Genomic DNA, 26,767 nt, shown 5'->3' on the forward strand with positions numbered 1-26,767 from the left:
TGTTCCAGTTTCAAAGTAGCTTTATTTGTAGTAAATCAAAACTATAGCTAGATGTTTATCCTACATTTTTTTTTTTTTTTTTAAATAGGATAGTATAAAGTGTTCCTTGCCTTGATATTGCCAAACAGTATTCAGCAATCGTTAATTTAGGAACTACTTAAGTCAGGACATACTTTTGGCCTTTTCCATATTTTATGGCAATAAAATTGTGATGTTTTGCAATTATGCAAATTAACTTTTTTTTTTTCTTTGAATTTGGTGACTATTTTATTTTGTTGCCATGTGACTTATTCAGAAATGGAGGAAATTCACATCTTTTTGATCTTTACAGATTTTTGTACTTATATATCGCTCCCTACTATATTCCTTTTTCAATGCTAGGAGTGCTGTCTTGTTTATGCTGGTTTTGTGTGGCAGCAGCTCATAGAGTTTGACATCCTACATTGCCTTCTTGACACCTTTTTTCTCCCTTTGAGGTGGAAAAATATTTTGAAGTGTTTAAGATGGAAGTTCATTTATATGGCAGTCCATTTTTTTGACATATTTATTTGCATTTTCCTATCTTTAATGATATCTGAAGAGAATACTTTCAGAGAACCATCCATAATGAATCTATACTCTCTTTCCTGCATGGAAATCATTAATTTGCATCCCATCAGTACAAATACACAGTAAAGATTGGTTTCCATTTGTTTGACACTGAATTTCATCAAACATTTATACCTTGATAGCTCTTTATTGTGACCTTTCTGCAATTCCTTGCATTCAGCTTTACATACAACTACACAAAATACCAGAATTATAGTGCCTTTCTATTCTAGGTCATTAATACTGAAATTAAATGATACAGTTCAGATCTATAGGATAACTCATTAACAATCACCTCATAATTTTAAAAATAGCTTTCTAATCCTACCATTAAAATATTTTAAAACAAAAGATCTATAAGAGGACCTCATTTCTCTCATTTTGCCAAGACTAATATCCTTAAAAAGCCTTTGACAAAAGATCTAGTTAAGAAGTACTTGAAAATCTGAATAAACTATTTCAATTAATTTAAGCTATAACTAAATATTTCATTAATTAGATTGCCTTTGGTCACATGCTTACCAGCTCTTTCAGAGATCTTCAATAGATCTGAGAGATGGTATTTCAGCTAAAATAATATTAATATTTTATTAATTAGTAGAATAATTCTAGTAATAGAATTACTAGAAATAATCCAGTAACCTTTTAATTATAACATTTATCATAATTTCACTTTGGCTGGTATAGAGTTAAGGTTTACAGGGATAATGCTTATTGTTAATGTCATCCACCATCATCCTCAGAAACCTTTTTTCTTCTTTAATTCAAATTATAGACAGAAGTGATACACACTGCTTTCTATAACAAAATTGACACAGGTGATAGCTGACTAACAGTAATTACTATTTCAGCTTTCAACTTACAATGTTGCAACAATTTTTACAATGTCTGGTTTAATATCACCTCAGGCTGTCAGTTTGTTCCAGTTCTTTTGTTCTCCAATGTTAAAATATAAAAATCATTGAATCATAGAATGGCGTGGATTGGAAGGGACTTTAAAGGCCCTTCCAACCTCCCTACCACAGGCAGGGACACCACCCACTAAATCAGGTTGCTCAGGGCCTCATCTAACCTGGTCTTGAACATCTCCAGGGATGGGGCATCCACAGCCTCTCTGGACAACCTGTTCCACTGCCTCACCACCCTCTATGTATTTCTTCCCAGTGCCTAATCTAAATATCCCCTCTTTTAGTTTAAAACTGTCCTGTCATTATCTGATTGAGCAAAGAGTTGATCTCCATCTTTTTTGTAAGTCCCCTTTAAGTACTGAAAAGCTGCAATGAGGTCAACCTGGAGCCTTCTCCTTAGGCTGAAAAGCCCAGCTCTCTCAAACCATTTTTTGTAGGAAATCCTACAGTCCTCATACAAAATCTTCCATCAGAATGGCTTAGTCTTTGACAAGGCTAGCAACAGAATACAAATGCTACTCCAAAGACTTAATTTAGTTTTTCTGCTCTGATCTTCTCTATTTTCATGGATACCTCTGTATCTTAATCATCTCCTCAACTTCACCTTCCAGTCTTGGCAGTATTCTATTTTTAATGCCTTAAAGAAAGTTATCACTTTTAGCTTTTCTGTCTCTACTAAGATTCAGTTCTACAGCTTCAGGTTTAACAGCTTCATTTATACTTCTATTTGACCATGTTTTAGGAGGTACATTTTTACTCTGAGTGCAGTGTCTTTAAGTAATGTTTAAACCACTTCCAAGCTGCTTATAGCTTCTTTTTATCCCCTTTTTAACTAGCTATTACCTGTCTTTTTGTAAGACTGCTTTTGAAATTAAGCATCAGTGTTGTATCAATTTATTTATTTATTTTTCTTTATAAAAGCAATTATGAATATTGATGAAGCAAATTTACAATTTAATGTGTTAGTAAAGTGCAATATTAGTGTACTAGTAGTTCTATTGTACTACTTTAAACAAGATAATGTCATATCAAATTTGAAAGAAATGACAAGTACTACAACATGGAAGTGTTAGAAAGTAAAGCATTGCAAACAATTAATCTGACACTACCAGGAAATACAATTTTCTCCCTGATAGTTTTTAGTGCCTCTCCCTTTGTTCATCTCTCCTTTTTTATTTTTTTTTTTAATTTTTTTTTTTCATTTCTCTCAATCTTTTTCAGGAGTTTTTCCATAGAAAGCTTTCACTGAATTCTAAATATTGGATTTGCTCAACTGTTTTGAATAATTAACCAAGTATCAAAATGACTGTAGTGCCAAAGCGCCAAAGTGACTGCAAATGCAGTACAAGTACATGCAATGATGTTTTATTGTAATTCCCATACAGTACTTCAAAACAGTTATTGCCTTGAAGAAAGACAGCCGGATGTTCAAAGTTTTGTCCTGTTGGCAGAATTTTTAATGAATGTTTTTATTCTTCAAATATTTAATATCAAGTTCATTGGTCACATTAAATTTTTCTAGTTGTAAAGCACAAATGGTGGCAGAGCTGCCTATTACTTCAGTGACTAAAAAATAAATATTACATGAGTGTTTGCAATACCAGTCTTCAAATTCCAGGTATGGATCTTTCATTATTAATGGTTGCTTATAACTAGAAAGCTAAACTAACATCTCCAATGCTGAACTGGATTGTTGATATAAGAATATCAAGGTGCAGAAGGGTGACAGAAGAATGGTATGATGGAAAGACCTTGTTTCCATTGCACATAAACTGATAAGAAATAATGGAGAAATTAGCATGCTATAGTGCAATGCTATTTTCACAGAGACTTGCAGGGAAGTAATTTAAAACCTTTTCCATGAAGAGACTGTTTATTGTTCAGTTATCATAATGACTACTCTGCCACTACTGATGTTTCACAAATGAAAGATAAGGCAGAACAACAGTTGGCTGAAGATCCATGGTAACAGAAAATTCAGCTTAAATGGATTCTTAACCATTCTGTGGATTTCAGAGAAATGAGAATAGAATCTAAGTTATTCTTTCTTATCCACATTTGTTCCTGTCAATAGTAGAGATAAGAGCAGCAATAATGTATTTCTGTTTCCAGTGATGACAGATAATGTTAAAAGTAACAGCTGCCTTGAGTGGAAAAGGTGACTTTTCACTCTAATTTTTGTGAGAAGTAGCATACATTTTTCACTGAAAAAACACATAAAAATACTTCTGGCTATACATCTCAAATTAAATGTTCTTTTAAATATTCTCTCTCTATATATATATATTTTTTGGTATAGAATCCTTCATGCAAATTCATAATGAAATGGCTAGTCAAGTAGTATACCTTTGAGAAGAACTGAAAGGGAAAATCTATTACTTACTAGAAACCATTCAAATTTTTGCATTATATTAGTTTTGAATATAGCATTATTTTCTCCTAAGTCAACAAACATTGTTTCATAATCATTTAGTATGTTAATATATTTTACAGTCACTCAAAAAGGATTGATTCTGAAACATTGTCTGGTGTTTTATTTTCCTTCTGCAGGTCCTCCAGTTAATGTCACATGCAACATATTTATAAACAGCTTTGGATCCATTGCAGAGACAACCATGGTAAGACATTTTACCTCAAACAATGTTTAAAGTTTAAGTTAAAGATATTTAATGAAGTTAAAAGCAAGCTAAGACTTCTCTTCAAATGGAAAATAAATAAAGAAGGAAATCCTCTTCTGCAAACAGAAACTGAGAACATTTAACTTAGCCATTGATTTTTTTGTAACAGAAAATCCATTATCATACTATTAAACACACATTAAAAAAAAAAAAAAGCAATGTTTTTATTTTTAGTTATCCATAGGTCTTATTTAATAGTTGTAGTGAATTCATTATTTTCAATTAGACAGATATTAGTTTCTATAGTGTTCCACCTTTCTAACCTCAAAAAGATCCATTCATTAAGTTATTTTGTTAATTATATTTTTACAGTTCTTTACATACAGTACATATGGGGATGTATACTTAAAAACAAGTTCTTTTATAGAACTAGTGCACAGAGATAATACAATAACTAAAATGATTAACTGATATATAAAATTTAATTATGAATTCTATGAGTGGGGTAAATATAAGTGGACTGCAGAACTTTTGTAAATATACTTAAAATATTTCTATTAAAGAAAGGCAAATGATAGAGTATAAAAAGACTGGAGATTTGAAGGACATAATGAGACTGAGAAGTCAAAGTCTAAAGACAGCAAAACTAAATATTGAGCTATGAACTGACAAGAACAACTTGGACAATTCTATCTAGCAGGTGAAACATATCTGTTAATAACTTGGATCACAGATTTACCCATTAAAAGTTGCTGAGAGAGAAGTTATATAGGTTCTTTCTCCATACAAGTGCCTCACATATTTTAAGGAAAGGCAAATAAACATATTTGAAAATATTTATAAAGTGATTTGGGGTCAAAACGGGGTCAGACATGATGGAAGAACTGTGGTAGTCTGTAAGATCCAAATACAGCAAATGCTCTGAAATCTCAACAATTTCAATTTCAGGGATCAGGATATATACTTGGAATGACAGAACACAGGCCAAAAAAAGATTGGTCTAGCCAAGAATATTAATAAATAAATAAATAAATAAAAGATAAAATAATAATATTAACCAAAAGCCATTCTTCTGATTTACCAGTAAGAGCAAAAATGAAAAGTTTAAATGTAACCAAGGAGCCTTATATAGGAATTTAATCCTATATTATATTATATTAATCCTATATTATTATTATATTAATCCTATATTATATTTAATTTCAATTCTGATATTGAAATATATAGGTCTTCTCTATCCAAAGTGATACCCAGAGTGATATCTTTACATGCCATACAATATAGTGGTAGATGATACTGAAAGAGGAAGGCAATTTTTTTTCCATGTAGAAAATTACTTTAATTTGTATTTCAGCTTGGGTCCCTTGCCAGGCTGCAAATCCCAGATTGACATGGTGTCCAAGGAGATTTATTCAGGTTCGATCAGAGGATTAAGCAATGCCCACATGATTAGAATAGCATTCCACAGCTACTTTTTAATGGCTCGAGCATGGGGTCAGCAAAGTACAAAGATCCAGCAAAAAAAATCACTCTAAAAAGGATATTTTGAATATTGAAGTTGTTACCATTAAAAAAATTGTCCTGAATTTAAGATGAAGATATTTCAGGTCACATCTCAAGTGCATTTTCTCTAAATAAATAAATAAATAAATAAATAAACAAACATTTCTTTTCAGTACCACTTAGTATAAAGAAATTAATAAATAGCATAAATAGTTTTAATAAATTAAAACCAACTTGCATTATTTTAAAAATTGGATCTCTGCATTCTTGAACAAATATCAATTCACTGATTTTTTTTTTTTTTTTAATGTTATTATTTTTTTTATACAAACTATAAAGAAAAGAGCTTAAATAAGTAAGAAGTGCAAAACATGACCTGGCCAGTAAGTGGTACCTTGAAGTCTCTACGGTATTTAAAACTAGCAGCAGAATAATGGGATATGCATATAGTGTACATGTATTAGTTTTAAAGAACAGAGAGTACATCAGCCCCTGCCCTTCGCTGTTTACATAATTGTTCTTTGCAGTGTAATTTCACTTTGTTTTACTCACTGATGACCAAAATCTCTGAGCTCCCTCTGCTGCCTTAGTTATGCATAACATAGTGTTGTTTTTTTTTTTTAAAAAAAAAAAAAAGATTGTCAGTGTGCAATGCGATCTTACAGTGTGCAGCATGAACCAGCTTTACTTCGAGAATTCTCTTGAATCCATCCACATCCATTTACTGAAGAAGCTTAATGTGACTTACACCTTTAAATTGGTTATTTCTTTATTTCTTTTTGTTTCACAGCTATTTCAGCTTCTTAAAGTCTAAGTTATGGTTATAACTCTTATAACTATAGAATCATAGCACCATCTAGGTTGGAAAAGATCTTCAAGATCACCAAGTCCAACCATCAACTGAATCCCATCACTAAACCATGTCCCTAAATGCCCCATCCACATCTCTTAAATACTTCCAGGAATGGTGTCTCCACCACTTCGCTGGACAGCCTGTTCCAATGCTTGACCACTCTCTCAGTGAAGAAATACTTCCTAATGTCCAATCTAAGCCTCCTCTGGCTTAACTTGAGGCCATTTCTTCTCTCCCTATTGCTCCTGCAACCTTTCTTCACAAAGCTGTAGAGAGCAATGAGGTTTCCCCTCAGCCTCCTCTTCTCCAGACTAAACAACCCCAGTGCCTTCAGACACTCCTCATAACACTTGTTTTCTAGTCCCTTCACCAGCTTCATTGCTTTTCTGTTGAGCACACGCTCAACAACTCAATATCATTATAGTGAGCAGCCCAAAACTGAACATAGTATTTGAGGTGTGATCTCACCAGTGCTACATACAAGGGTCCAGCCTTGCCAATTTGTCTATGTTACTGAGCCAAATGATAGTATGTATATTTATATGTCTGTTTCAATGATATTCACAAAGGGAAAATTTTGCACTCATTCTCTAGCCAAATGAATTTTTACTCTTTTGCACATATAAATGAATAGGTCCAGTCCATTTTTCACTTGTTGGTACTATTGTTCTTTTCACCTACAGATTTAGAAATCTTAAAGATTCGCAGAATATTAACAACATGTGGAAACCTAGAATAAGATGACCTTTTTTGCATGATAGCACTAAATTAGTAGCTGAAGTTTTTAATTTAAGATGAATGATGAAATATCTAAGCATACATATAGATGAAATATGTAAGCTTACAACTTTAAAAATCTGAGAAAATCAGATTTTGAAAATCTTTAAAAATCAGTTAGTTTGTTCATGTAAAATTAGATATATATTGGCAATATGGAAACCAAATCCTACAAGAAACCATATAATTCTCTTATTAGTTCACTGGAATTTAAATTTCAGCTTTTATCACAACACCCTCAAAAGTGCCTTACAGAGTTTCTCTTAGCAGCTCAAGCTGTGCTCCATTTCACTTTGCACTGTATAGTCTAATGCAAAGAGATTTCCTAATTGGTAAAAGCAGTGTTAATATATACTGCTGGCAGTTACCAGTGGAAAATAGAAGATATTGTTCAGTCTTATAGGATGAGAATAATTTCAATGGCAATATTTCAATGGCAACATTTTAAGCTACAAATGTTCAGAGACAAAATACTGAACACATGAAGCAATGACTAAAGAACACTTAGTGAGGCTTTGGGACAGATAGTAGCACATAAAAAAAGCCTACTTTGATTCTAGTAAATATGACTGACCAAATTCCTTAAGATTTTCTAAGGTTTAAAGTCAGCAACACATTGATCCTAATGCAGCAGTACAGCAATATTTACTAAGTATGTGTTAATATGCTTAGTACGAGGCATGTTCTAAAATTGAATTGAAAGAGACACACTAAGACACCTAATGGCAAATGACATCAGTGCAGACAATTAGTATGTTAAAAAGCATATGTTTGTTATCTGTTTCTGCCACATTTCTGCTGATGGGTATTCTTGACTCAGCCTGAAAAGACGTGTTATCCTGAATGTTGTCAAGAAGCAGGTGACATATCTTTCTGTTCTCCAAGTAATAATGAGATTATTTTACATCTACAAATAAAGCATACCTTCAACTAAAATTAACCTATTTTTAAGCCATTATGATCACTCCCTTCATGAGTCACAGCTCTTGAATTTCTTATATCTTTCATCAAGTGAGCATTTCTCTTTATATTCTATTGTACCTGTTCTAGGTCATCTTTAAACAGAATACTTGAAACATGTTCACTTGGATACACTGCAAAGCTTAATGATGATGTTTTACCAAATACTTTTTCTAAAATAAATAACTTAGTTTATTATCTCAAATATGTTGAAATATATGCCTTCCTTTGGTGAAAATACATTGAAAGTTTCTGTGTAATGGATATAGTAATGTGTTAATACTGAAGTGATTGGCAGAAGAATCTACTTTGTACAATTTTTATTGCAGATGAGTGAACATGTAATAAAAATTACCTCACACTTTTGAAAAACAAACACAACAACAAAAACAAAAACTTATTTTTCACCATATTTGATGGTTAACTCCCTTCTATCAAGGCAATGATTGTTGACTTGAATCAAGATTGTTCTTGTATGGACTGAAGGTGAGTTACTTAGCATTCTTCCTTTTATCATGAACTTTCTTCTAGAATTCTGAGCCTAGGTCATGGAGTCAGGAGAACCTGACATCTTTCAAGTTCTGCCAGGTCTGCAGCTTTCCAGTTTATTACATGACCAGACTAATGCATGCAAATCCCCTTGCTGAACCTGCATTCCAACCAGATGGCATCATATCTGCTGTCCCTGGATGCAGCAAACATTTTCCATAATCTATGGAAATTCTATAAAATGTAACTATAGTATTGTGTCTGAAAGAGGAGTTGAATTTGCTACTTATCCCACAGGCTTCTTGGCTACAAAACATTTGAAGTTCCAGGAACTAAATTAAACAAAACAAATAAACAAAAACCAACAACAAGAGCAATAAAAAAGGCATATTTTGCAACCCTGGATGTGCTTCCTAACTCGCAGTGTAGGGCAAAAAGTTGGGTTGAGGCTTATCTATTAGATTATGATATCAAGGGTGCATGGTGACTGAAAATGGAAAAACAGTATGCAGTGGTACAGGACTAGTTTATTAATAACAAGACCAGTTGGAGCTGTGTGTACAAATATGAGGGTCCAGTATCTGATTTACTTATATAAACTGACATAGATGGTGCAGCAGTAGGATGGGTTGGTAACAGCTACACAAAAAGGGCCAGTACAGATGATACAGCACACACATGTTATCAGGTACCAATAGGTGAAATTCCAAATCTGGAAAAATCTGGTTCCTTACAAATACTGAAAATCATCCTTACCCAAACTTTTGGAAATGAGGAGAAATAGTTGTACTGTGTTTTATTTCCTGACCTCTGGGAAGGTTATGAGAATGATTGTTCTATTCCATACCTTTTCCTAATGTTTTCTTGCTCTGTTATGAAATAACTATACTCCTGTATATACTCCTCTACTCCTGGCATCTGTAATTTTTTTCCTCAGAAAATAACTCCAGCCTTTTCAGCTCCTTTTATGACTGAAAAAATAAAGGAAATGTCAATTTTTTACTTTTTTCTTCCTTTGAAGATTTATAAATGATTCAGTAGAAAAATAATAGACAGAATTTGTGTTGGATCATTCCAGAACTAAATTCCAGGAATCTGAGCAGCAGATGGTCTTTTCTCTGAAGAAAATATCATTGATTGTTTGGTTTGGTATATGTTTGGACTAGCAAAAATGGTTGATTAAATTGATTTCTAAAAAGGGCCAGAAGCTTTGTTTTTGCTGGAATTTATGGTCTTTGCAGAAGTTGGTGGCAGACTTCTTTCCCTAAACCCTCAAGCCAATGGCTTTTAAACTGTTTTCAAAAGAAAATTTTCAGGGAGTTATTAGGGAGAAGAAGTGTTCATTCCTTGGCGAGTAGAGTGCAAACATGTTATTTGAAAAACAGGTTAAGTTACAGAGATGATTTCCACATATTTCACATTTTTTGAAAACCAGTCTATTCAACATGGATGTACAGGAAAACAGAAATGTAAACTATGAAGAGACATGTCAGTAAAAAATAAATATATAATCTTGCCTTTATAGAGATCAACTGTCAGTTAAGTTGTTTGTCACCATACAACAGCAGCAAACCAACCCAAGTCCAAATGATGGGTTTATTTCAGATAGCATCCTGAGGCCACATTCTGCTGAATGCTCTGGAGATAAATTGCAATTGTATCTAACAGCATAGTTCATTTCTCTTAGAAAATAGTGGAAAACAGCAAGGCCTTGTTTTCAGGTCTCAAAACCTGCCCTTTCTCAATAATCTTTCAGTGGTTTATGAGGAAGTGAAATTTCTTTAAGAAACAAAGTAATTTCATGAACTTAGCATCTCTATAGTGACTGTGAATTTACAGTTTAGAATAAATGATACTGTAAAGTAGATTGAAAATGCCATGTACATTTTTGATGGCTTTAGATGAACGTACTACCATAGAGGACCCAATTCAGTTGCTAATGTGCATCTTCAGTACTAATGGAAATTTACAAATGATGCAAGAACTGAAAACAATTATATTCTGTGCATGAATAAGCCATAGCTGTGAAAATATCATAAAAAAGTATCTGCAATGAAGCATAAGTTCAAACAAGTATTTGGACTGACAGCAGTCATGTAATGGGCACAAGGAGAATAAAGGAATGGTACTTCAGTGAAAACAGATACCTTAGAAACAGAATTTAGAAGCATAATATACCACAAGGTTTCCACAATTAAATATTAAGATTGCCATTTTAGTTGTTTTGATTTGATTAAGCTGTATTCATTTTTATGGTAGTGACCCACATACAATTTGTTTTTACATTATCCTGGAAGAAGATGAATTGGAGTAGGTTTTGTATTTATCCCAAGGATTGGCGGCTGAGACCAGCCAAGTTCTGTAATGTTTTGTGGAACTTGGAATTGAAATTCAATGGGATCTTAATGAAAAATAGAGAATAAATATGAATCAGAAATAAATACTGCTGGTTTCATTTAACTTTCCCTACTGATATAAACAGATCATCTGAATCTTAATACCCATTCATAAGAGTGAATTATAACCAATTTCAGACCTGTGTGGTATGGTCAAGGATTCCAGACAGAACTGTATTAATGTCAACAAAGAGGTAATATTTCATGTTTCCCAACATGCAAGAACTGTGTTTCTACAGACTCTGATATATGTAGAAGACAGGCACTCTGAGCACATGTATTGAAGCTGCAGGTGGAGACTTACAAAAGGTTTTCTCATTTCAAAGCAGACTGCTCTTTGCTGATCCTATTTTTATGGTGCCTGAATTTGTAGTTCCACACACATAAGTGAAATTACTTTAAGAAAACTGCATCATAAAGATTTTTTAAAAAGTAAGCACTGACAAGCAGGTTTTTTTCATTCAGTTTGACATAAGACTAAAACATGATACTTGAACATTGGCATTCTTTGCCGATACATAAATCAAAAAACAAATGTTTACATTAATTAACAACAGCACCAACAGAATGTTGAACACTGAATAAAATCCCCAAGATTCTTCATGAAAAACAACTAGTATTTTATAGTCCTAGTTGTCACACAAAACCTCAAAAATAATCCACTACCTCTAGCTAGTGCTGAAAACCGAGCATTTGTATCCACTCATTTGAGTTCAGCATCCACAAAATTCACATCTCTCATCAGCTACGACCAGATGCACACAATATCTACTGCTTTGACATCTTAGTCCTTGGAGAAATTCAAATTGTGTGTACAACCATCTATACCAACTTCATGCACCAGATCTCTAAATGTGTTAGAATGAGTCAGCCACAGTTTGTTTCACATGTGTAGGGAATTGGCAGCAGTGATAGCCTTACACTTGTACAGTGAGCCATGTTTTCTTAAGTCCTTGTTTACAATAAGGAAAACTAGCTTCACCTATTTTTACTTCACTTGCAGAAGAGACTGAACCTAGGCCTGCAGTGGCCTTCGTACTCCAAGCATAGGAAAATCATGTTCCGGGTCTCCAAATCTCTCCTGTAATTGGTCTGTTTTATCTAAAATAAATATTTACCAAGATAGGTATTATAATCAGCTCTTCAGACATACCACAGAAATACATTGCTCATTCTCTCTGATCCATTTGAACAAATGTTCAATTTTACAGAACACTTTGTATAATGCAGAAAGATCAAATTTTCTGTTTCCCTATAGACACGTACTGCAGTTAGTAGGAACAACGGACTGGAAAGGATCACTTGGATCAGCAGTGCAGGCCCTTGCTGCTGCAGACAATTTAGCTTTATAATCCCATTCATCTGTTCAAATGCTGTCTAAAAGCCAAAAGGCTTTTTCATATGCCAACCGTCATGAAAGGTTCCTCCAGAATCTCTATCTTCTCACGTCAAGGGAGACTTAGCCTTTAGCCTGTTTTTGTTTTTTTTTAGATCCCATGTTTACCTGAATCCGTATGATCTTGTTCTAGAAATGCTGGAGAAAAGTTCACACCTCCTGTTACCTCTTAACCTATGCTTGCTTCCTCTTAGTCTCTTTTCTCTGATTGCTCTTTTCACTTAAAGGAAAAACTATGACTTTAGCAGCACTACTGCACTGTGAAAGCATTACTCCATCCCCTCCAATATTTTCTTCCTTACTTTTATATTTCTATAATTGTCATTTCAATCTGTTTGAATAGTAGCTGTTAGGCTAGCTGCTGCAAAAAGTCCATATCCTGCATATAGTAATTACATTATCCAGACAAAGCTGTGAAGACAACTAATCTCAGTCACTGCTGTGGAAAATCTCAGGACCTGTGAAAATAAGATTAAGGCATCCCTACATAGCTCCACTCATGCTGGATGAGGTAAGCTGTTTATAAAGTTTCTTATTTTGTTGCAATAGTACAAGACAATTCATTCCACCAAGGTTATGTTTGTTTAACACTCATGACATTTGTTTGATTTCTAAGGACACATAAAAATGTAAAGACTACTACAAAAAACAAACAAACAAACAAAAAAGGTAGTGAGAGACCAGGCCAAAATAAAACATTTTTCAAGCATCTTGACTATAAATGACTCGATGCCTCACAATGTGTATTTTGGTAATGGAAATCAATCTTATCATGATATATGGGGATTTCGCCTTTACCTCCCATTAACTCTAATAGGAGTTAAGTCCATAAATCCCTTTTACTATCCTAATAAAATACTAATACTATCCTAATAAAAGCTTCTCCCTCATTTTTTGCATGAGCCTGCAATTTACTAACACTTAGTTTACAGAAACAAAAGCTATATTAACTTTAAAATTACTTTAAAATGAACTTAAAGAAAATAAGGGATTTTCAAATTGCCATATTTTCCTAATTTCTATTCTTAAGTAGTATGTGTGTGCTGGAAAAGCTCTCCAGTGTAAACACTTTACATGAAGCATATCTTTGAAATTCTTTTCCATGAATAAGTTTGAATTATTCTGGCATCATTTAAAAATTCAGTTCCATTCTCACATATTCATTTGATTTTGAATACTTGGCACTTCATTCACTCTGGGTGTGAATTTTGAATTACAATAGCCAAAATAATCACTCAGCATGAAAAAGCTGTGCACTCAGATTTTTTTAAATATATCATACCCACCCTGCAAAAACATAGCCTAAATAATATCCCAAAAAGTTCAAACCATTTTATAATACTTTACAATTCAACAGTAAAGTAATACAACATATTCAACAAACTTGTAGGAATGTTTTCTACATAGTCTTTATGACTTTTCTTCTTTTCCAAATAGTGTGCTACCACATGTCGTTGTCATTAACAGTTGGCAGAACAAGAGGTGCTATAAAAATGTGATCCAGACCAATTTTCTCTAAGTGCCAATATGATCACAGCAAGATTTGGGCTGATATGCATATTTTACTGACATGCCCCTCCCTGTGTCGTTATTGGCATTGCAACCATGGTGCTAGATTTTTATTTTTTTTTTTAATTCTCCTAAATTCTATTGCCAATTTATGCAATACTAAACTCAGCCTCTCTGAGACAGTTTGGTTTACTTAACAGTGTAAAATAATCCTTATGACTTCAGAATCTGTGTCGCTTATCATGTAGTCCTAGCAGTCCCATTCACCTCATACAGCACAGATATTGGGGGTTATATCTTCTCTTGTTCCCAAAATAGTTTCCATTGTCCCTTCATCTAGTTAACTATTTTACACAGGAAGGGCCACCTTCCATCTGGATTCATAAGATGTGTGTCTCTGGATAGGAATCTAGGGATTCCCAGCTTACTCCATCTCTCCAGACTGCAGCTAATCCTACCTCACAGTCTTTGTTCCTCTGCCTCTACTGCTCCAGCTTGCAGACGATTCACTTTTTTCAACTCCTTCATACAATGCTTTCAACACATGGAAGCCAACAGGATTTAGCTCTCCACAGCTGTAGCCTTCTTCACAGTTTATAAAGTTCCTAACTGGCAAGCACCGACAAAATGTTATCAAACCCTAAGGGCAAATTTAATCCCAATCTTCCCCCCAACAACAAAAAAAAATAAATAAAAAATAGCTGACTGCCTCCTCAGGGCAATTTCTGTGAGAGACTGTGAGCCGGTGTGAACAGATATTGATCAAATACTTTATCACAATCAAGAAGATATTGAAGGTGAATTAAAAACAAATGTACTGAATACACATCACTTGGAAAAAGTGTGTATTCACCATTATTTCTTTACCTTTTTAAATGACAGAACACTAACGCTCAAAAGCACTTCTAGCAAATCTCAGTTTATTCCCTTGCTTAAGAAAACAAGCATTTACATTGTCTGATCTTCTAGTGAGCAAATTTATTTTTATTAGATTTCCAAAAGTAATCTTATAGAAACATATGAAAGCTAATTTATTGGCATAACAGGCTTAGTTAAAGAAGAAGATTTCTAGAATGCTTTCAATTATAAACATTGCATGCTAAAATATGTGGGATCTCTCACAATCTCCTTTTCAGTTGCTCTATTTCTATTTAGAGATTTAAATTGAATGAGGATTTAGCTACTTGACTTAGTAGGGTTGAGGGGATAGAATACCAAAATTTTCAAATTTCTAGGCAGTACAATGTTATGAAGTTCAGCTTCATAAAACTAAACACATAAATTTAGGTTAGCAAAACAGAAGAAAAATGTTTCAGATTTTTGTCGGTGACTGTTCTGGTATGACTGTTTGTATTTGAGGGTATTTGAGATCTATGAAAACATGATTAGGATCGGCTTGTCAATGGTTCTCCTCCACTTCCTTCCCCTTCAATGGGCCTAGTGGAAGCCTGTGAACTTGACATGCCTCATCAGCAATGTGTCTACTCTTTCAATATCATCCTTCTCCCTTGCTACTTATCTAGACCCACACACACTTTTTTTGCAAAGGTAATTTCTTCATTAAAGGAGCAGATTAGTAAATGGATACTGATTGCAGTTCGTGTCTTTTCATGTTCTATTTAGTGGCCTAAGTGCATTTAGTGATTTTTTAAATGGCCTTAATAATCCCTGTAAATCCCTAGGACAGGTGGACATGCCATAGGATTACAGAAGACATGCATCTTTCTGAACCAGCAGATAAAAAGGGAAATATCTTAGGGGTTTTCAAATGCTATTAGATGTCTTTGTGTAGACAAACAGATTGTTCCCTTTCTCTTCAGTACTAGTACAACTAGTTCAACTCCACATTAACATTTATGTGTTGCTACAACATCATTGTAGAACCTCTAAAACAACATGATTTTCCTGACAGAATTCTTGGTGCACATCATGCCTATCAATACATTTAAAGATGACACATATCTAACAAATTTTGTTTAAAGTTAGAGATATGTATCTGTAGTTAAACTTCTGGACTTAAGCTAGTTCAGCTTTACCTTTTATTTTGCCCTATTTACCTTACTCTAGACAATGCCATATTTAGCTCCCAACAGTTGGAAGACTGAGGGGAAATTTAGTATGGAATTCCCAAATTACTCTTTGGTCCTTTTTATTTCCCTGGGGAGGTTAAAACCAGGATGATTATAAATACATATTTTCAGTGAAGATTTCTACTTTTATTCATTCAGCCATTGAAACCAGTCATATTCTAAGTGCTAATGTATAATATAAATTAATAATAACACAGAATATGTAGCACCAAAAAGTCATCAGCAAATGAATCAGCTCAGTAAAACTCAACTTTTCACATGGAAATAAAATACCTTCTGGTGATGAAGCAAAAGCATCCTCAGGGACACATCATTTGCAGAAGAAAAAAAAATATATATATATTTAATATATATATATTTTAAACCGCGAACATGGCAAAGCTCAACAGAGTTTTAGACCATGATGTTTATTCATGTAATTGGCATGTCCATTTTCATCTAACCCCTTATACAGCTGCTTGAAAATGTAAACATTTTAAAAACCCCTGAGCTGAAGCTTAAAACCCCAGTTACACTGAAAATTTGCAAAATGTGGTTTTAGTGTAATGCATTAGGAGTTGGGAACACACAACTTCCATTAAGAGTTGAAGACACAATAGGAGGTCTGACCAAGATTATTACATAGCAGTTTAGTACTGTATTAGATTTTTTTTTTTTTTTAAAAAGTAAACAACCTAGATGTTTTGACTTTTTATATGACAATTATTTATGAGAATATAAACTTAAATCTGTCCGTTGCTACTGATAATAAACCAAAACAAACAAACAAACAAAAAAAAAAAAACAAACAAGCAAACAAAGTTAACTAAAGCTGTCCATTTTGTAATGTTTCCATCCTAAAACCTATGGAAAATAAGTAGATTTTGTGGAACACTGTTGAATTCAATAGATTTTGAATGTTTTATAGTAAATAGAAGGAAGTTAAATGCTAACAATCAAGGATTCCTTACAGAAACTACTTCTTTTTAAGCTGTGGATTGAATGACAAAGATTGAAAGCTCTATTAATAATCATGCTGTAAATGACCCATACTTTCAGTAAGGAAAAGACTGAACTAAAGTACTGACAGAACAGTTCTTATACTCCAAACCAAGAGCCATGATGATGAATGAGATATTCAACCCAGCAGAAAAGCAAGCAAGCTACATTCATCTGTCCCATGCATTAGCTGAACGCATATCACTTCAGAATCTAAGACTGTGAAAGCAGGTGACAAACCTAGAAAGAGCATTTGGTACACTAGTAGTGTACATACTTATTCACTGAAGTCTAAACTTTATTTTTGAAGGGGAATCTGAGAGCTCTGATACTATAGGTAGTAATTTCAAAGTCATAGTTTCATTTAGTTCTTTAGCAAATGAGTTTTAGTTCTATTGACTTAATTAGAGTGCTGCTGGGCCATTATTGGAGGCAAATTTTGCAAATAAATTAGACCAAATTAAAAAAACTTTAAGAAAATGATTCACAGGACACCCCCACTTAGTTTTGAGTGTAAGAAAAGAAAACCCAGTAAGAGTATAACACTTCTTTTAAAATAAAATTTTTTAAAGAACATCTTAAAATCTGCTTTTATACACCCATGGATGGAGATAGAGATAGCTCTTCATCCAAAATCCACCAACAATCTTCTTTGAATAGCTCAAATAATTTCCTAAAGCTTCCTGAAATCAGAGGTAAGTTAGCCCTCACCCAAATCCCCAAACCATCTGGCCTGTCCTACTTAATGGAGGGGGTAAGAGCACCCACCATTTTCAAACAACCATAGGATTAGAGAGTTTTTATCCAAGAACAGATAGGCCTTACTGCTCATCCTCAGCCTGCAAGGACTCAAATTGCCAACAAATTGCTTAACCACCATTGGGGGAGGACTAGACAGAAAAGCTCTGCATCTCTTTGCATAAGGAGTTGCATATTTCTCCTTATATAGCAAAATCAGAAGAGTCACAGGCTTAGAAAGAAAAACTGCAAGAGGAAGACTTCCTTCTAAGGCCCATTGATGAAGATATTTCATTCTGAGGATATTTCAATCCTACAGTGCTGGAAATTTCACCAAGCTGCTTCTTATTAAGAAAGTGAGGAAGTACCCCAGTACTCCCAGACTGACTCTGGGTTCTCTGTGGTAAAAGCAGTAACATCATGCTTTGTTTTATCCAATCCCAAATTCAATTCTGGAAAAAGAGCTTCTACCATGGAATTATTCCAGGACCAATCATCAAGAAGATTCAGTGAGTCAGACAAACCCTTTATCATAATCAACAGCATATCTACATTGCTTCTTTTAATGAATGCCCTGCAGCTATTCAGTACAGAAAAGCATGTTATCAGGGATGTTTGGCATTAGTCAGATCTTGTTGCTCTGACACAGATTTGACATGTCAATTAAAGTTAAGTACTCAGCGATCAATTTAAATCACAGTTAATTTCTCTTTAGCTGCTATAGTAAATCTCTGACAGATTAATGGGTTACAGTTAGTGGTGAAGCATGGAGTCTGTTGCATTTTTTTTCACTCACTAATTGAACTGCCATACAGCCATAGATTGTTACTAGCCTTGCTGCAGTTCACACCTGTAATAATGGAAAGACCTAGGAAACATAAGGAAGGTTATTTGCAATAATAAATCATGTCAGTGAAAAGATCAACAAGGTTTATTAGCATGATAAAATAAAGTGTGAGCCATTTCAGTCCATGTATTTATTGTAAAGGATGTTCTTGCCCTTATATTCAAACTGATTTCTCCCTCTAGTATTTACCCTTCAATATATTTATGTATGTCAAGTGATTCCTCTGTTTGTCTTTACATTGCCAGGTTAAAGAAATCAAACTTTCCTGTCTCCTCTCAATGAACTGGCTATCCAGTCCAGTCTTATTTCATTATTCTCTTAACATTCTCTTACTTTCTCTTACTTTTTTTTTTTTTTTTTTTTTTTTTTTTTTAACATGACTACAGATGAGGCTGCACCATAAATAATCTTGTTAGTCACAGAATTTCAACTATTAAGCAGGAGAAAAGACAGGGAGATCCTTCAGATTTAATACATGCTATATTTACATTTCTCAGATGTCAGTGAGAGACATCTTCTCCGATTTTGCAGTGAAAGTGGTAACCTACATGCAAAATAACATACTGATTTGATAGGTTTACTTAAATTTAAATGCTTGAGTTTCTGTACTTGAGAAATTTCATCAAAGACATATTGAAATCATTACCTGAATAGGCTTTTGGTTCAGTCTGAAATTTTCAGGTATGCAAAGGAAAATGAGGAAACTCTAACAATTTACCCAAAGTAATTAGGTAACCTAAGGTGCAGCCACAGTGCTTGTGGCTGGTTAACAAATTTAAAATGGAAAGATGCTATTACCACATAGTCCTAATACACCACAGGGCACCCTGTCTAATTCTACTAATCAAAGCAACAATAAAATGCATGACAAATTGCATGCATTTCAGAAACTAATATAGCAACTTTACAAAATCTCACCAGTAAGAATTAAAACAGCTAACGTATCCTGTAATATACTAGCTTGCCATGTACATTAGTAGGAAGGAGAGAGTAAGCTTAAGAGAGAAAACAAGTATAACAAAAAACCTGTATCCATCAGATCCCCATATTGTACCACCTTCGTATCAGTATAACAAAAAGCAAAATTGTCCTTCAAGCCAGGAGACCATACATTACACAAGAAAAGCTCATATTAGAAACTGCAAAATAAAAAAGGTAATATGTTTTCACTCTCCCATGGTGGCGACAAGTTCAGTACTGTACTGAAGAGAGTAGCACTCCTGTTTCAGAAAATAACCAATTTTCTGCTTTGTTTTGCATTTTATATGCAAGTGGTGGAATTAATCTGGCCTCTCTCTCTCTCTCTTTATTTTTATTTTATTTTTTTTTTTTTACCATGATATTACATCAAGAACAGAATCATAGATGGAAAATTTGCTAAGGGCTTGTAATTAGCCTGTTGCAAACACACACACAACCATTTGACCAAACAGTCTCATTCCCTGTGGGGTGATCCACAAATCCAATTAAAAAAAAAAAATAGCATGCTATGGTTACAAAATTATGCTTCCTTTAAGTTTTCTTCAAAACATTTTTAGGCAAAGATTCCCCTGGGTCTTATTTTTCATGATATTGATTCTTCTCCCTTGTAACATCTATTTAAATCATTTAACTCATTCCTGCTCCCCCATGCCTTTAGCAGTTCCTTTGCATTCTGCCCTCCTTTGACTGCAAGTGAACAGCTCTGCCTGTTATATTTGTCATAATTTTGGTATTGAAGATGAAATTCAGCACTTAGTGTAACAAGTAAATTCCAAAGCACTCCATCCTGTGCAAAAATCTCTTCCAGCATTATGTAAAATGGAACTGATAGCAACAGACGTAGAAACCTAGAAAGGGAGAAATCTAACCATTGAGGGCTATCACTCTGCTCATGTGTATAACCTACAAATATGTGTCCTTGTTCATGGTTGATTTTCAAACACATACAATACAAGTTAATAAACTTCCCCTCTGCATCTAACAAGGTCTTAGTTTATATTTTATTTCCATCTAATTTCACTAATGCAGTAGTGCAAAGGAGGAAAATCATAGTATGACCATTAAAGCATAGGCTCTATGATCTTATGCACAGCATCTCAATTCTGTCCATTCTTGACGTAAATTAATTTTATGATAATATTCATTTTCTCCAAAACAAATATTTTCATCTTTTGGAATGGTAAATTTTTAATAATGTGTCCAGACAGAAATACTTCATCTCTGACAGAGAGTGTATACAACTCCCTGTGATTTCCAGAAGTTTAAAGCACTCTGCTCATCTTTTCAATAAAACACCCTTAATTAAAATAGGATTGACTGTGGCAATAGAGGTGACTACTCTTCTACCTAAGCTAAGTATCAGAAGCAGTTACAAAATCTGTACCACATTTGAACAGAGGAGGAACAAGTGTGTCCTTCTCATACAGCTGTATGGCAAAAGAAAGAATTTTTCAATAGGGAACTGAAGCACAAAAAGACTAAGTGGTATGTCTAAAATATGTAAGAATTAGAGAGAGAAGAAATAAGTGAACTGAGGTTCCCTTACAGTAGGACAGACTTTCACTGCCTCAGAGAGGGAAGTAGAGCAGAAAAAGGTAACGCCATAAAACTCTGTATGTTTCTCTAATTTCTATCTCAAGACCATGCTACTGTAGGAATAGAGTTATATGGAGCTATATGTACTGTATGCAGAGGTTGGGTTTCCTTATCTTGGGATTTTTTCAATTGCCCTGAAATTATTCTTATACATTGTGTCCTCACTAATACAAATAGGTATCATGCTGACATTCAGCTAAGTAATTCTTTTGTCATACACAGATGGACAGGGGATTACATGGCTAAGAAATGAAATAAAAGCTAAATCCCTATGCTTGATAAAGCTTTGCGTGTTTTCTCTTTCAGGATTACCGAGTGAACATCTTTCTCCGCCAGAACTGGAATGATCCACGACTTGCATACAGTGAATATCCAGATGACTCTTTAGACTTAGATCCATCCATGTTGGATTCAATTTGGAAACCTGATTTGTTCTTTGCTAATGAAAAAGGTGCCAATTTTCATGAAGTTACAACAGATAATAAGTTGCTGAGAATTTTCAAAAATGGAAATGTACTTTATTCTATCAGGTGAGTCTCTATGAGTCTCTAATCAAGTGTTTTGTGTTTTTGTTTTGTTTTGTTTTGTTTTGTTTTTTCAGGTAGAAGCTCAGAAGTGTATCTTAGAATTGTTAACAGATATTTTCAGTTTCTAGGCACACAGAATTATTACTAAAGTAAATGTGAATTTTGAATACTGAATTTCATCATCATTACTAATTATTTTAAATGCCAAGGTGATCCCTCATTAGGTATGTACATAGTAAAATAAGAATAAAATAAGAAAAATTATCATATAAATAAGAAAATTATCGATAAATAAGAAAATTATAATTCCCATTTTAAAGTACACAGATACAGAACTTGGACACTTGCACAGAGCAAATATACCTAGAGTATAATAATTGACCTGGCCTGTGGTTCATATGCTGTACCTTTGAATGTCATAAGAATACAATTCATTTTTCACCTTTTTGGATATTGCAATTGCACACTAATATGGAAACATGACCTGTTTGAGGAAGTATGAGATTTAAATAATAGACCACTTGCTTCTGGAGATAGAGAGGAAAGTGAAAAGTTTTAAGAAGCTGTAAGCAGCAATCACATCTAAGTATTGACACAAAAAAAAACAGTTGTTCTAATCCTTTTCTTCCCACTTTCTTTTTATTAATATAGATATCAGTAGGCTGTAACAGTTTTAACATCATTCTTACAAATAACTTCAAAAATATAATCTAATGAGAGATGCATTCAATATAGGTATACTAATGCCTATAGTCATGATACAGATTTTGCATTAATACAGTGACCAACTTGAACAAAACATTACAATTTTTGAAATAAATATCTCTCTCTTCCACTTAGCATTTTGTTATGATTTATGATACTGCAGCAATGAGTAACTGAACTTTTTTGAAGAGACATCAAGAGTCTGCAAAACAATTTGTACAACAGGACAAAAAAATGTTTGTGACTTGCATAAATTTATCAGTGGCAAGGCTTTTCCTCTTTGTCCTACTCCTTACAGACACAAGCACTCAACTGAAGCAAGTTTGGATAGCAACTTCAATAGAATTCTGATCAAGTTCACAGTCTCATGAAATGGGAACAAAACCATTATAATATTACAATTATAAAAGCAATCATTGACTGTGAGGCTAGCAGATGCCAGATTCTTGTGGAGACAGAATGTTCATATTGCTATGATTTAATTAAGAACTATTGCAGTTCCTGAAGCAGGTGTTATACAAAATTATTCCAGAATTATACAATCCACATCTAGTTGAGTTGTTATACGAATTTGAGCAAATTAAGCTTTTGATTAGGGGAGACATGATAATTCTTAAAGAGCTGATATTGAAAGAAAAGAAAACTAAAGATTCCTATTTATTTATTTATTTATTTATTTATTTATTTTCTTGTACAGAGCCGAGGTTCCTCTTCTCTGAAATGGCTTGCTGTGTCAGTAGCTTACCTGTCTGATTTTATATTTGTAACTTTTTTTAACAGCATGAAAATAAGGTCAGGGTTTGAGTTCCCTCCTCTGACTCTCCCCCTCTAGCTCTGTCACTGGCAGGATGAACAAAAGTTATAGCAATAAAGAAACAGAAAAAGCTTCAGAGAAGGAAAAAATCGCAGTGAGAGAGAAATGTACAGCTATACTTGTCACCTAATGCCCACTTCCATCTAGATCTCAATGCCAAAATCAGGCCATTCAGGTTTAAGAGAAAAGAATTAGAACATTGCCATCAAGTCCCCCAGGGAGTATACTGATAAATGAATGTGGGGCAAAATTTTCCTGCAAGCCATTCTCTGGCTAGAAGAAAGGTACAGTCATGACCCTGAATGGCTACTTAGATGTGCCCAGTGAGGCACATGACTTTACCTCACATGTTCTTCTTTCACATTCCTCTGAGAATTACCACTCTAAAAATAATTTATTTTGTTGATATAATATGTAAAAATACATATTTTTTTCGATAGGTTGTAAAGTATTTCACAGAAAATGTCATGGCTAACATGAAACAGCTATGTTTCAAAATTAAAGGCATATTTCGGTCTACCACCAGTATCATAAAATGTTATCTTAAGCCTTTGTGTTGACAATTTAAGCACCTTATTTTGGGACAATAACATATAAATTATTTACTAGCATGATTTGTAGCTGACATCTGTTATAAAATTCTTGTAAATCTGGGTAAATTTTATGCAAAGGATTTGAAATACTGTAACAATACAATAATTCTATGGTAGCATCAAAAAAGCATGCTGCATGTTGCATTCCTCTAGACCTAAGTTAGGCAACCCTACTAGATAGCGCTTTTCTGAAGGCCTGTAACAAGTTCTGTCTTTCTGTTTTCTTCTGCTTTGTTGTCATGCTAGATTGAGAGAGTAAAATTTGTTCAGCTAATATAAATACCTTTTGAGAGCTTTCTAATGAAAAACTGTTTTCTTCTATTTCTAATGACTTCCCATGTTTTGCTGCACTGATGCAGTCTTCCTGTGCAATTCTATGGCATCTTTGTGGTATATTTTTAATATATTTTTGGTTGTTTTCTTTTTCCTTTTTTTTCAGATTGACTTTAATACTGTCCTGTCCAATGGATCTCAAAAATTTTCCAATGGATGTGCAAACATGTATAATGCAGCTGGAAAGCTGTAAGTTTGAGTAATGTACTGTCCTATAAATACTTTTCTAGAGCTTACTACAACTATGCAGGGGGTAGAAAGACTCCTTGTAGTGGTGAAAGGAGAACAACCTTTCAAAACTGAATCACCTGTTTTAATCTGTGATATATGGATAACTTCCAAGAAAAGAGATCCTTTCATCCTTACTTCTATTAACAATTGTAAGTTTCACGTAAATTTAATGGTACTAATAAAGTACGCAGTGCCAGAATTTACATTTATGCAACATTTATACATATTGTGATTCACCATGAAGTCTCCCTTGTGTTCACACACACACACAGACAGTAATATGGGAAAGCATAAAGAAAACATGAGAGTAATTTAAGGAAGTGTTTCATGTGATTTACGTGAATATCCTGAAATTCATAATAACTTGGTGTAGTTAAAAAGTGTAAACAATAATTTACATTGAGTCCCTGCTCTTTAGATTCCTACCCCACTTCTTCAACATGTCTACATACTATAGCTAGGTAATTTTTACCTGATCAACCTAGAAGGGATTAGGGAATTTACTGCAAGGGAGAACTATAGAACACCATATGTACACTTTCTACAGTTTTATATAAATATACATGCAATGGGTATATATATATGCATATATATATACCCTTATATATATGGGTATACACCTTCATAGGGTATGCCACTTACACAGCCTTCAACCCCTCAATTGGAGCAGCAACTTAGATCAGTGGAAGATCTTGGGAAGGGCTGCAGTGCCCTTGGGATAAGAGGAAGAGTAAGTCCATACTTATTCTTATTCCACCTAGGGATCAAAAATGAGCATGGTATCACCACCAGCCATAGAACTGGAAAAAATCCTAGAAGCTTCAGAAGACTTCTGGGACTTAAAGTGGTATATAGTAGCACAGTTAGGTTAACAGTGAAAATACCAAACAAAACACAGAAGTCTTAGTGGTCTTCTAGCACATGGAAGGACTGAACCAGGTGGTACACTAGAATTTCAAGGAAAAAAAAAAAAAAAAGAAATATATATAACTCCATGTGTTTTAAACAATCTCTTCATAAAGCCCTGTTTTGCGTTATATACAAATATCCTAAGGAGACCAAAGGGAAGGTAAAACAAACAGATTAGAGAAGACCGGTTTTGCAGAATTATCTTACAATTAATAATGACACTTTTTATGTGAAACAAAATTAGTATTTGATAATTCAATCCCTCATATATTTTACTTATAACTTACTTATTTCCCTTAGAAAAGAAAACAGGATGAAAAGTGTACAGCAGCTATGCCATTTCAAGTCACACATGCACAGAAAAAAGACAAAGTCAAATGTTCTGGCTGATGCTAGGATCTGAGCTAAAAGGAAGTATAAGGAGGAAGGTACAGATATGCATTAACTTTTTATTTTCCTTGTGATATGAAATGCTTTTCCCCTAAAATGACAGGAGTTTTGAAGAGGTTCCTAGCAGAATGATCCTCCCAATGGTGTAAAGAACAAAAAATAACATAACATAACATAACATAACATAACATAACATAACATAACATAACATAACATAGCATTCTTTGAAATATTCTATCAATCTGGAGTTTGTGAAAATAAATGACAGGAGGAAGAACAGGTAAATATTAAGGACCCATTGTAATGTGAGATCTAGTTTTATAGTTTTAGGGCCAATAAGTAAAGTATTTTGGAAAAGAATTTTCTGCATATGGAAAGAACATACTAGATTATTTGGAATACATTATAACCTTTATTGTTATATAGAGAGAGAACAAAACCACAACATACATAATTTGATTAAAGTATGTCTTGCTTTTTTCTTTTTTTTTTTTTTCATTTTTTTATTTGGAACACAGTAGTATCTAAATGAAGTGGGAAGTAATTATTTGTCAGTTTATCAGTCAATATGTCAGAACTGTTTGCTGTATGGGTAATAGTATGCTTTTACAAAAAATTGCAGGGTGGGTATGAGAGTCAGCTCTCTCTTTCATTACAATAGACAGATGGTAATATTACAAAGCAGGCTTTCAATATGAGGACAATGGCTGATCTGACTGCAGAAATTTTCTTGACAACAATTGAGCAATGGTTATTTGCTGCAGATGTCTAGGAACTTTGGGCAATATTATATATTCCGCTTTTAAGCAAAACTCTGCAGTCTATCCAAGCTGCTAATTCTGATACTAATAATGTGACTAAATAAGAGGTTAATATGAGGTGGTTGTATCAGAGTACACAGAAATGACAGGTATGTTCACTCCATATAATTATGCTTTAAACAGAAGGTATCACAGTATTTGAAGAAGAAATATATATATATATTTAAAATGTGTTTAAAAAATTGTTACTTTAACAACTTTATAAAACTCAGCTGTA

The 26,767-nt window shown here is 33.7% G+C and overlaps 1 protein-coding gene across 1 annotated transcript in view; it reads left to right on the forward strand.

Moving 5' to 3' along the window:
* Positions 1 to 26,767, forward strand: part of GLRA3 (glycine receptor alpha 3) — a gene marked incomplete at both ends in the record, with an annotated part of 85,865 nt that overhangs the window by 24,439 nt on the left and 34,659 nt on the right. The window contains 3 exons of the mRNA XM_082758772.1: positions 4,047 to 4,114; positions 21,534 to 21,757; positions 24,306 to 24,388. Of these exons, the coding sequence (XP_082614898.1) occupies positions 4,047 to 4,114; positions 21,534 to 21,757; positions 24,306 to 24,388 (375 nt within the window). The remainder of the gene's footprint in view (positions 1 to 4,046; positions 4,115 to 21,533; positions 21,758 to 24,305; positions 24,389 to 26,767) is intronic.

This window comes from Aythya marila (assembly GCF_965140915.1).
Source record: "Aythya marila genome assembly, chromosome: 4".
NCBI classification, from domain to species: domain Eukaryota; kingdom Metazoa; phylum Chordata; class Aves; order Anseriformes; family Anatidae; genus Aythya; species Aythya marila.